The 13,175-nt window shown below is 43.4% G+C and overlaps 1 protein-coding gene across 3 annotated transcripts in view; it reads left to right on the forward strand.

Moving 5' to 3' along the window:
• Nucleotides 1-6,539: 6,539 nt before the first annotated feature.
• Nucleotides 6,540-13,175, forward strand: part of FAM193A (family with sequence similarity 193 member A) — a 78,309-nt gene continuing 71,673 nt past the window's right edge. For 2 of the 3 annotated variants that reach the window (XM_048304422.1, XM_048304424.1), the window contains exon 1: nt 6,541-6,873. In XM_048304422.1, the coding sequence (XP_048160379.1) occupies nt 6,640-6,873 (234 nt within the window). In that variant the 5' untranslated portion in view covers nt 6,541-6,639. Of the gene's footprint in view, nt 6,874-13,175 lie in introns of all 3 variants that reach the window. The other variant, XM_048304425.1, reaches the window with a different exon arrangement.

The raw sequence follows: 13,175 nt of genomic DNA on the forward strand, positions 1-13,175 counted from the left end.
CTGTAGGTACAACTCACAAAGAAATTGGACATGTGCTTGTAGGTGCTAATGGCTGCCAGGAGGCAGGTTCTGATCTTTCAGCTGTCATATTCTGGATTAGAACTGATGGATAGATTTGGCATCTGTTAGAAGGTGAAATGAAAGTGTCAAAAGAGTCCCAAACCTTGTTATACAGCAGTAGCTGGAAACAGGAGGAACACTACTAGAGTAATTGGAACCTGACACCTAGAACCAACCAAAAATGGAAGAGACCTCTCAGTGAATGGCTGCCAATGCTTAATTTTAAGGGTTAATGGCAATAACGATGGAAGGAAAAGGCAGGGAAATTGAACATCCCTGGTGATTGTGGCCTTCAGAGGGAGCAGAGAGCCTGGGCTCCTGAAGGCAGGGAGCTGGCTGGGCAGGCAGGACTGGAAACTGTGAACAAGGAAACTGCTGCTGTATTTTCTTCCTGCGCAGGACTGCGAATAGAGAAGATCACACTATGGAAATCTCCTCTTCACTCCCCCAGCACACCATCAAAGCTCTGAATGTGTAGATTAACACCTATTCTGAAAGGTGGAAATTGGATTTTCTTCCAAAACACTAGCTGAGAGCCTAAACGTAATTCCCTGTACACTTTATTTTGAGGGTTTGAAAGCATCTGAGGGCAGACTTTTCTGAGCTGCTCTGCTTCATTTTGAACTGCTGCTGGAATTGCTGGTAGGAGGGCATCCTCCAGCTGTGTGCCAGTAACCTGCAGACATAGCCTTTCCCTCATACAGGGATAACCTTGTGCTCTAGCTAGGAAAAACTGGAACCAGTACAGTCTTACCTGCTGTTCTAGTACTGATGTGCAAAATGTTTCTTTGTTTCACGAGGGCAACAAGTGGACAGCAATGTTGATTTTTAATCCCAAAAAGGCACCATATTTCATTATGTAAAATGCCAGCTGGCAGGGAAGCAACATTGCATGATATAACCCATACTTCAGTGGCCAGAATTAGGTAATTCTTTATAAAATGCAGGTTATGTTTGAAAAGACATTCTTCAGAATAGGCTGAAAGAGTCTACTCTAAATGGGGAAAAATTGAGAATCAAAGGAATGTTTGGAAAAAGTTGCTGAATTAAGATCAGTTCAGTAAACATATACATTCTAGCATTCACATTGTGAGAAACCATCCTTCGTTCAGTTTTTTACTGTTATTTGGAAGGAAAAAATTATTTTCTTGCTTTTCTGCTTCTGCATTTATTGTTTGTAAGTTCAGCACAACACAAGAGTCTTTCAGTACAGGCACTGTGAACAAGAAGCCAGGAATCACACATCTTCCCAGCTACAGCAAGCACCAAGTCAAGGTTTCTCTGAGATACTGTTCTCATGGTGGATGCCCTGGAGTAAGTCTGACTTTCTGCAAGACTTCTATACTTATGGCTTTAAAAACCACATAGTTTAAGGACCAGTGAAGGTTGTCGAGGAAAAACCCCAAGAACCATAAAATCAAAGGGGTCATAAAGTTCCTGAAATGAAGTTTTATTATCCAACATGTGAGATTCCTTTTATTTTGCTCTAAACCTCTTCAGCATTAGATAAAATCTTCTCAGCTGAGGCATCTGGCTGTGAAACAAATTCCAGAGGAGATTAGGTGAAACTAATTTGGGGCATCTATAGGAAAACCTGCAGTCTTTTGCTTTACAGAAAGCCTTGCTAGAAGAATGATGTTGCTTTTATTATTCTTCAGTTTAGTCCCACCAAGCAACCAGAAACTCAACCAAAGCCAAAAAATCAATAACCTCACCCTGAGAACATTTACTTTGTTTGAAAAGGAGGGAGTGCCTAGACTACATGAAGGCCGTCCAGGAACTTGCTGTCAATATCTATCATACGTGGAAGGAGCTCAGATACTCTGGAATTGGGTGTGAGAACTCGAGGTAAGGTGATTAAAAGGCAGACAGTATACATATATGCTGTGATGCTGCACACTTATGTGTAAATACATTCTTCCCTATACCTACGCACCTGCATGTTCACTCTCCTGTAGAGGAAAATGAACTTCTGTTAAAATGGCAGCTTTTTGGACAGCAAAGACAAATTAGTGCTAGTTGCTGAAGTTGTCCAGACTGGATCCAGCTCACTGTCTCTCAGGGGCTTGGGCAAGGGACATTACTGGAAAATTCTCCAGCCTAATAAGGCTCTCTGATTACTATCTGCTGTTGATTGTTCAAGCTGGCAGCAATGAAATGACAAAGAGAAGTCTGAGGGCAATCAAAAGAGACTTCAGGGCCCTGGGACAATTGATAGAGGGATCAGGAGCACAGGTACTGATTTCCTTGATCCTTCTGGTTATACGGAATAATACTGATAGGAACAGGCAGATCCATCAATGTGTGGCTCCAGGGTTGGTGGAATTCGAAAAATTTGGGTTTGTTGACCTGAGATGATCTACTCAACACCTGGTCTAGTGATCCCTGATGTGATGCGCCTGTCTCAGAGGGGGAAAAGAGTTGTAGCACAGGAGCTCGTGGGGTTCCTTGACAGAGCTTCACACTAGCTTGGAAGGGAAAAAGGGATAAAATCAGGTTCACCAGTGACCATGGGCCAAAAACTTGAGGAAATGAGCATTAATGGCATCCCTCAACCCCTTAATCAGCATGCTTTACAAGGTAGTGGCTACAATGTACCACACCTGAAATGTTTCTACACTAATGCACACAGGCATAAGGAACAAACCCAAGGAGCTTGAAGCTTTGGCCCAGTACCAGAGATTTGACATCATTGGCATAAATAAAACCTGGTGTGATGAGTTCTGTGACTGGAGTACCCTTTTGGATACCTATAGGCTCTTCAGGAGGGATAGGCAGAAGAAGCAGAGGGGTGGCACTGTATGGAATAGAAGGGTTAGAATGTGTGGAGCTCACAGCTGGCAATGGCACAGTTGAGAGCCTCTAGATTAGAATCAAGTGGCAAACAAATAACGTGGATGTCATCATGGGAGTTGGCTGTAGACCTATAGCCAGGATGATGACGCTGACAAATCAGTCTTTGAGGAACTAAGGGCCACCTCCAAGTCAACTGACCTTGTCCTTACTAGGGACTTCAGCTTGCCAGAAATGAACTGGAAGCATCACACAGCTGTTAACAACTCAGGCCAGAAGATTCCTCAAAACCTGGACGTGCTTTAAACTCTTCATGGTGCTGCCTTGTGTGCAAGTTGCTCCTTTGAGTTCAGTCTATTACCAATGTCATCAAGTAGCACCTGCAAAACTGGGAACTAAATTCATAATTAAGAACCCCTTGAAACTAAAGAAACCATAAATTTTAATCTCCCTAGCACAGAGACTATTATTTCAGGAACATGAATGATTAACAGGTCTCTTAATTTTTACTTGAGGTTATAACAGCAGTTCAGTGTATAGACTCCTTACATCATTCTACGTGCAACAGGAGACCAGTACAAATATTCCACTGAGGTGGTAAAACCATATTGAGTTTTTCCAGCCACCTTGACATCCTGAAGGCAGAACTCAAAGGTAACTGTGACCTGCACAGCTCTCTTTTCAGCTTTTTATTGACGTAACGGCTCACAAGGGAAAATTACAATGCTGCTGAAACTGGGCTGTTCAAAGGAAGAGCATGGGAAAGCCCTGCAGAGAGCTGCACTGTTTATGAAGTGAGTTTTTATATGTCATCCCTGGAAAATGCGAAAAATTTTCAGAGTATAAATAATTTTTCCCCCAAAAGGATTTTGAAATGTCATGCCATGCTTTAGGTAAATTAGTTTGTTCAAATGACTGAGTTTATTTTCTTAGGGATGGGGTGGAATGTTATAAGTAATTTAATTCAAGTAAGGACAAGAAATGTAGTTGTAGGTCTTCACATCAGTCAAATTAATTTCCTCTGCCTTTTGTTCCGGTTCATACAAACATTCAAATCCACCATCAAAGCAGCAAGTTCATTTCTAAAACAACCTACTGGCTCAGCAGCTAATTGTAAGTTAAAAACAAGGTGTGGTAGCTAAGTTCAGTGCAAAACCATAAGAGTACTTCATTTCCCTGAGTATTTACCTGCAGGTTTTAAAAAAGACTCTGGCCTGCACAGTTTATAAAAACTTACTGTCCTGCACTGCGAATTTTCTTTCATATTGAAAGCTGATTAAAAAAAATCATCAGGATGTCCCTTATTTTCTGAAGGGTAAGAGGAAAACATTTTTTTCTACAATAAGACTGTAGAATTAAATACTGTGATGTCAGGCTAAGTAGCATTACTTTAGCTCCTGTATGGTTGAGTGATTTTACTATAATAGTTTCTCATAATAATGCTTTTTATCTGTAATACATAGGGGATAGAGAGACGGACAGAGCTGTAATCTTTCTTTCAGAAGCATGGTGTTAAATGAACAGGGTTCAAGTGAAAATATAATTCGGAAAGGAAGATTAAGACAGCCCTATATAAGACTGTGTCACCATTTCAAGTGAAAGATGTTAGCTCTGAAAATAATGCCATATATTACAAAGATAAGTCAACTTCAAATTTGTACTCCAAGGTCTGGAATTTATTTTTTTGTGGCAAAAGGCTGTGTACAGTTATGTGTACACAGCTACTTTTGCCACTGCTATTTGCTGTTTATGTAGTGCTGTGTGTGCTGAGCACTGAATGCATTTATGAAGACCAGGGCCCTGCCCCAAAAAACCCTTTCCATTTACTAGACCACAGAACGAACAAACATGTTCTCCTGGTTTCACAGCTGTCTGCATGTACAAGCAAAGCTCCTCTATGTGTACTGAGGCAAACTAAGCCTGGAACAGCTTCAGCGTGGATGGCAGCTTCTCCTGGCACTGCCAACCATTCATCAGGACACGCTGAAATTAGTGCCTTCTTCCATTGCTCTCCCAAAACTCCTGAGGCTGTCTTTCCTGTGACCTTTTAAGTGAGTATGGTCATTGGTGAATGAAAGGCAAATATGGCAGCGCTCCTGAACTGTCCTCTGACCCACCATCACAACCATGTAATGCCTGCACAATTTTAATGCTGCAAAAGAGATTTTAGACTGCCCTAAGCAATCACCAGGTGTCTCACACCTATGATTTTGCATCACATCTCCCAGAGTTAAAGCATTTCATTGCATCCAGAGAAAGGCAATGGAGCTGGTGAAGGGTCTGGAGCACAAGTCTGATGAGGAGCAGCTGAGGGAGCTGGGGGTGCTCAGCCTGGAGAAAAGGAGGCTCAGGGGTGACCTTATTGATCTCTACAACTACAGGGAAGGAGGTTGTAGCCAGGTGGTGGTTGGCCTCTTCTCTCAGGAGAATGACAGGAAAAGAGGACACAGCCTTAAGCTGTGCCAGATGAGGTTTAGGTTGGACATTAGGAGGAATTTCTTCACAGAAAGGGTGATTAGACATTGGAATGAGCTGCCCAGGCAGGTCATGGAGTCACTGTCCCTGGAGGTGTTTAAGGAAAGACTGGACGTGGCACTCAGTGTCATGGTCTAATTGACATGGTAGTGTTTGGTCATAGGTTGGACTCAATTGCAGAGGTCTTTTCTAACCGAATGGATTCCATGATCCTGTGAAGTTATCACCACTTTTAATGTACCCACATCTATGATTTTTGCATCACTCCACCCCGTCACATCAAAGCACAGAGCTACAGCATTTCACCTTTCCTGGGCCTGCATGTGACTGTGCACTGTGAGGAACAACACGGAATCATGGAATCTTTCAGGTTGTTAAAGACCTCTGAGACCACTGAGTCCAACTATGAACCCAGCACTGCCAAGCCCATAACTAGATCATGTGGCAAGCTACTAAACCACCACGAAGCATCACGTCTACGCATTTCTTGAACACTTCCAGGGATGGTGATTCAAGCAGTAGCCTCAGGGCACTTCAGGGCACAGCAGTGCCCTCAGCCCCAATCTGCGTGGTGTAACCTCCATTTTCAGCCTGCTCTGCATGGGATTTGGGGACGGTGGTGCCTTTGTGGTTCTGAGAGATGGTTGCATAGAGACAGGATGACAAAGCAGCCCTACACTGAAGGGCTGTGTTATGTCGGAGCGGCGGGCAGGCTGCGGCCCCTGACGCGGGGCTTTGCCTAAACCATCCCCTCATGCCTCATCCCCGAGCACTGCGGCCCCTTTAAGGCGTCACGTGGCTTTTGGGCGGCGCTGTAGTCCCTTGACCGGGGTGGCAACGCTGGCCGGCACGGCTAACGGCAGCGCGGGGGACTACAACTCCCAGCAGCCACCGCGAGAACGGATGAGCTCACCCGCCGCGCCCAGGCGGGCGTCGCGATGCACGCTGGGAATTGTAGTCCGACGTCAGGACCGGTGATAGGTTATGGCGAGGCGTGGAACTACGCCTCCCAGCGTGCCGCGCGCGGCGGGTTCCCGTCAGCGCCGAGGGGGAGCCCCCCAACGTAAAGGGGGATCACTTTCCCCTTGTGTCCGCCATATTGGACGGTAACTCTGCCCAGCGGCGCCGGGGCCGAGCGAGTGCCCGCGGCCGTGACAGCCCCGCTCCGCCCGTGCCGCCCGGGGAGCCCCGGCCCCGCCCGGCCCCGCCCGGCCTCGCCACCCCCGGGCGCTCGGCGCGACTCCGCGCCCCTTCCCCCCACCTCCTCCTCCTCCCCGGCGCTCCCTCCTCCCGTGCCCGGGTGTCAGCACCATGAGTCCGGCCGACGCCAAGCGCGGAGCGAAGCGCCGGAAGAACAAGCGGGGCGGCGGCCTCGGCAGTACCAGTGGGCCGGGACCCAGCGGCGGCACCGGCGGGCTGGGCAAGGCCGGGGGTGCGGTGGGAGCGGCCCCCGCCCCGCCGGGCGCGGTGGGCGCCCTGCTGTCAGCGCCGGGCGGCGGCAACGGAGCCCCGGGCGGCGCCGGGGCCGCGGCGGGACACGGCGAGGTGAGCGGGGCCGGGGCGGGCGCGGTGACATCGCACACCCGCGCTGGCAGCCGGGGGGCTGCGCCGCGCCATCCCCCCGTGCCCCCGGCCCGCTCGGGCTCCGGCGGGGGTCGCGGGGCTGGGCCCTGGGGCGGCGGGGAGGGGGCGGCGGGGCTCGGCGGCGGCCTCGGCTCCCCACCCTTTGTGGGGGAAGGGCCGCGCCGGCTGCGCGGGGCCGTGTCGTTCTCGGGTTTGTCCTGAAATCGGCTCCAGCGTCCCCATCCCCGGGGTCTCACCTTAATGGAGGAGCTGTAAGAAATAGGCGGGCAGGCCTTGAGAAAGCAAAAATACACCTGTATATCTCTTTTTTTTTTTTTTTTTTTTTTTTTCTCACTATTAAGCCCTTTTTGCGGTAGTCAACTTCGTTATTAAGCATAGAAGGTTCATTGTAGCTTGGACTGTGGTTGGCACTCTGGTGCCTCGGAATAATTCAGATCTGTTATATTATTTCATATTACGGTGAAATTTATTGGGAGCAGATTGTATAGTTTCATTGATTTTTTTTTCCCCAAGAAAAAATACTCAAGGATTAAGCCCTTCAAAAGGTATTGTATTGGTTCAAGTAGCAAAAGAGCAAATAAGTTCATGTTCCTTTCTCTCATAAAGGTTACCTCAAGTTTTTTGTTATCAACACAGAGCTTGTGTTCAGGTATCATATTTACAGCAGCATTTCCTGCTGACAGCATCTTCAGGCCTCCATGAGCATGTCATACCACCTGCTCCATTTCCTCTTGCTCTCATAAACTTGTTGAGCATGTGAAGGGGAAATTAAAGAATTGGCTTTTGTGATGTAGTGTGTCCGAAATACCATGATATAACAAATGGGTTTATTTTGTTCTCCATGTAGTTTTGTGCCCATCTATTTTGCTGGGTCAACAATCTGGTGGTTTAGGTTGACTTTTCCCCCCCCCCCCCCACCTTTAAAACTTGGGTTCATACTCTTTCATACTTGGCTACCCAAATTCCAAGGTACTTTAGATTAACTATGTCTGTATGTCTGTCCTAATATGATACTTACTTTGGGCATAATTTCCTCTTGGGACAGTAGCTTTTATGTGACTTAAATATCCAGAAGAATGATGCACATAATGGCAAAGAAGTGTGCAAGTTTTTATTTACAACTTTGCAAGTCATCACTCAACACTGTTCTAACTAAACCTCTAGCGAGAAGATGCATCTTGTTTTGTTTTACATCTTAGATCACAAGCTTTTACCGGCACAGGTTCCTAGGTATTGTTAAACATCATGCCAAGGGAAATAAAACCAGCAGTGAAGTGATGCTCAAAATGGGACATTGATGTGGTTCCACTACCCCCAATATTTTGATGTTTGTGTCTTGTCATTATGTGTAGTCTAGAACTTTGGTTCTCATCAGACCGTATGGGATCTTTTTGAAATTTATCTTAAAAGCCAAAATCACTGCTAGTCTACCTACTTCATGTTTCTTGTTTCTTTCAGACTAGGTAGTTCCTAATAAAATTTCTCAGTCTCTCTGAAAGTATTCATGTCTTGAAAATTAAATACAGTGTTTCAGCACTAAATTTTTGGGAGAATACATCTGTCTATTACACTTGCTTACATGTTATGCGTACTTTTGTAAGTGCACACAACATGTGACTTAATGCATTTGTAACTTTGTCTTAATTGATCTTTTTTTGCCTCTACTCTTAGATGTGTATGTGATTTGTCAAATTTCACTTTGTTGTGTGGTACAAGTGGTTCTGAAGACTGATGGGCAAGTGGGGAGTTAAGTCAGTTAAACAAACAGATCAGGTAGATGAATAAGCCTGCAGCAGAGACCTTGATCAATCAAACAGTAAGCATATTGGAATACGGTTTTGAGGATAGGTAAATCCCTGTGCTCAGTTTTTTGGAAGGTAAATGCTTATACCCCATAATGCTCCTTGAAAGTTGGTGTTCTTCCTCCATAGTGGTTTCAGTGACCTCTTTCTTGACACCGTCAATAGCTTTCCAACGGTTGTGACATGAAAATTGCCATTACATAGAAGTTCAGTGATAATTTTGTTGCAAAGGTGAAATCTTAAAGCATCATTACATGACTCTTGCTGTTGTGCAAATACAATCGCCTTAATGGCATGTAAAAATTTGATAGTTAAGGGTAGATGGTCAAAACAAGACTTGGTTTTATAAGTGAAAGACTAGCAGATGTTTTTTCTGGATGAAGTTGAGAAAGAAAGCTGTATTTTACGTGGCAGATCACTTCTAAATTAGGTGCAATGTTTATTTTGGCTGGATGGAGAGTAAGCAACACATTAATAGCTGTAAAGTAGTAACCAGACTTGCTTTGCTTTCATCTTACCCAGAATATTGTGAAGTTCCCTTGGTGCATAAGAGAAGTCATCAGCCAATTCTCTGCTGAACAAACTTAAATGTTTAATCTTTGAAAATATGTAAAATATAACCATGAGCTCCCCCTGAATTGAGTGTTTGCTGCACAGCATAGTGTGTTCTACTTGTTCGCATGCTCTCATTGCTGTCATGTAGTTTCCAGCTTTTGTCACTTACCTGGTTTTAGGGCAGCCATTCTGGATGGGGTGGGCACATCCTCGTGCTAGTGTTCTGTTAGGTGTTTCTTCCAAAACTTGTCTAAAAGACAGAATGAAACAGGATGTTAAAGGAATGGTCCTATCTTGTGTGTCAGTAATTATTCAGAATAATGTATACTTGAACCTGCTTTATAAAACAGATCAAATATAGTTTAAAAATGAATGTATTTATGGTTCAAACTAAAAGCTCATGTGCCAGTATTGTAATTCTAGCTAACCCTGTTAGAGCTAACAAATATATTTGAATTGAGGTTTTCATACATCTTATCTGGAGGTTTTTTAAGACTGTAGGCTAAATTCTGCCTTAGAGTACAGGCTAAGTCTTGTTCTGGGATGCAAGTGGGCAACTTCTAATGGAATCTTCCTGGAAGGTATGTTATTCCATGCACATGCTTTATAGCATCTGAATTCGTCCTCTGAAGCACTGTCAGATGTTTCGGAGTGATAGTGAAATTAAGGGTGCTTTGGCAGTCTATCACCGCAAGGGAGTCTCAGTTTGGAAACCTGTAACTGTGTCAACTTTAACTGGAACTGGAAACCAAGTCCCTTAGTTGTCCAGTGCTGCTGCAGGACTCCTAGCATTTTTTCTTCTAATATGCTTATTTATAGAAATAGATCTTACTTTCTGTTTTGTTTGGTTTTGGTTTAATTCAGTAATGCATTGCATCAGGCTTTCTTAATTTGATCCTATAAATTTTTGATTGACAGTTGGATTATTGATGTTGTGAGAGGCATTTGATTATCTTTAGCAACCACTGCATAGTTCATGCATACGCTATAGTGAAATAGGTCATTCTTTGCTATCTTCAGGTATTTTGGGGTGAAGAGTGGTGTGTCAGTAGCTGATCAGCTGCAGAAGTACTTTTTGTTACAGGCCTGACAAATTTTGTGCTATTAAAGGGAGTCATTTAGTAGCCATTTTACAATTCTCTCACGTGCATTTTTCGAAGTATTGTATGTCAAGTGTAGTAATGTATTAAATCTTCTTACATTTGAGAGCTGTTTTAGAATTTTATAGAATACTTCAGTGGACTATTTCTTTATCATGGGGTACTGTTTTTTAAATAGAGAGTCTATATGTAGACTATCCATTGCCAGTTTCTTCAGCAGCTTTGTAGCTTGTTGCATTTTACTGATATCTGTGTTTGATTTGTGATTGGAGATTTTCCCTGTTCTCTCCTCTCCTTCCATGATTCTAACACTCAAAAGGAAGGAAACATTCAAAAAAGGAGCTTTGTCAGGAGCTCAGAAGTTCAGCAAATAACTAGCTTTTGTGCTTTTGGAGGGCCTCCTCTCCAAAAGCAAACTTATTTTGGCCAATTTTTGTCAAGGCTCAGGTAAACTAGATAAATGCCAACTAATAAAACAGTATTATAACCTCTGCTCCTCAGGCTGAGGAAGCAGGTTCTTACAAACACTCTTAACACTGACTTGAAGAAAAGTAAGCCTTTTTGACAGTCAGGTAGTAAATTTGTTCCTCTGACTAAAGGTAGTTCACTCATTTTTAATTTTTTTTTTTTTTAATAGACATGCAGTGCCTGCCCTGAAGAGCTTATGCTCTGCTTTTTTAAATAAAAGGAGATGAAACAGAGTGGGATAAAACTATTAGGATTTGCTTTAGATGGTATGGTTGAGTTAACTTGCTAATTTAGAAGGAGAATCTAAACAGAACATTTCAAACTTAAAAAGCAAGCTTAGTGGTTACATAACATTCACATGATTAGTTCTTTCGTAGCTTCTTCCCATGCTCAGTTAAGGCATTTTTCAGCTAATAGACCTGAGACCACAGGCACACGTACCGGTGATTGGGTCAGATCTCGTAATGCTGCTCCTGGGAAGTGTGTGCCTGTGTGCAGTCATGACCTTGATGTATATCCAGTCCCTGAGCACTCCATTTCTCTCCACCTCCTGCACCTGCAAAATCATGGTCAACTGATAATGAGAATAATTGGTTGTGGATTGTTAAATGAAACATACCAAAAGTGTGTCTGAAAAAATGGCATCTGGTTCAGTGGTGTCTTAATCCGTATGAGGTAAGGATCCTCCTTTGGCTTTGTTAGGAGACATTCGATTCTGGGTGTGAAGGCAGACGATTTTTTTTCCCTTGCTGTATTGGCTGCAAAATGTTTGTGAAAGACTGAGAGAGAGAAGATTTTTTTACTCTAAAATACATAGTGACTCCCTTCCCTCTTCCCTTTTGTTTCCTGACTGTGAAAGCAAAACTTTGTTGATTTAATTTGGAGCTAGATTAGTTTGAAAAGTTGGTTCTGAAATAGGTGTATATTGATGAGAATATTCAGGGTTCTTGTCCAGTTCTTCTCCTGCAAGCTTTATTTAGGTATTTCATATTACATTATTTTCTCGGTTACGGCATTTATCCTGTTACTATGTTGTAGTGGTGTCCCATCTTGAGGGGGAGTCTTGGATCCTTTCTCCTTTACAGTGAGAGGTCCAATCAGCCTCTTCTGGCCTGGCAAGGAGAGCTGAGTGGATGTGGAGATTCATTTGGTGGTGCTTGGTGCCTGTGAGACTAATGTTTAGACCCTGATACGTGTGTGTAGCAAGGCTGGTCCTGAACAAATTCAGGTCCGCTGAAGACCTGTGGTGGAGAAGTGATTGGGAGAAATAACTGGGAAATAAACTTGCTTTGCTTAGGATGTACAGGACTTCATGAATGGGCAGTGCTGGGTAGTGTTCTGGGTTTATATGGATCTGAGTAATCAAAGAAGGTTTAATATTTATTGGGGCTCCTTCGCTGGTGGGAAGGGAGGTCATATATCCCCTTTTATTAAGGTAATGAAAAACAGTCCCTACATTTTACTTTCTTCTGATATATTTTTTTTAAATTTTAATGGTGACCAAGGTGGCTTTGGACTAGTCTGTTCTGAGAAAGAATATTCCATATGTGGAATTTTCTTAGGATAATTAAACATAATGAAAATTTTGAGTTAAATGTCTAGAAGAATACTGCAGTTTGGTTCCTTCTTTGCTGCAAATGAAGAGTTCAACAGGGAAATGACATTTTTGATGTCACTCTTAATGGTATTATGGGAACTGCCCAACTTGAGGCTTATCTAAAAATGCAATTGAATAAATATGCCTTTTTTTTTTTTTTTGACACAATAATTACTTAATTTTGTGTTGTAAAAATTGAAGGCAGCCTATGACATTACTGACCTTCACCTCCTCGCCTGTGAGAAAACACACCAGAAATACTATTAAAGATAGGTCCGAGCAACATAGCATTTACCTGAGGTAAATATTTTTTCCTAAATATTTTCTTGATATTTAGTTTTTTTAATAGTGAATGTACAGCTGCTTTAGTGATGCAGAAGTTAGTCCAGGCGCTGTTTTGCAAAGTGGATTTTAGGGGGAAAATTAATGGGGCTGCCTATGAGCCTGTTCCAGGCTGTTGAACTGAAGTTGTTCATGTTGGACTGGTGATAGCACTGGTGAAAAAATTCCTTGGGGTGGGTACTTTAACCATGTTCTTAAATAATCAGCCTTCTTGTGCAAAAGCCACAAAGATAGTTCTCTCCATCTCAAAATTCCTAGTGATGATAGAACCCACTCAGGCATCTGAGAGGAAGGCCTTCCTGTTCTGCATCACTCTGTAGAGTGGCCATCTCTCTCCACTCTTTATGAAGGGAAGCCTGGAAGATTTTGGTACAAGCTGAGTGCCTGAAGTTGCATAAT

The sequence above is a fragment of the Corvus hawaiiensis genome, chromosome 5 (assembly GCF_020740725.1).
Source record: "Corvus hawaiiensis isolate bCorHaw1 chromosome 5, bCorHaw1.pri.cur, whole genome shotgun sequence".
Taxonomy (NCBI): domain Eukaryota; kingdom Metazoa; phylum Chordata; class Aves; order Passeriformes; family Corvidae; genus Corvus; species Corvus hawaiiensis.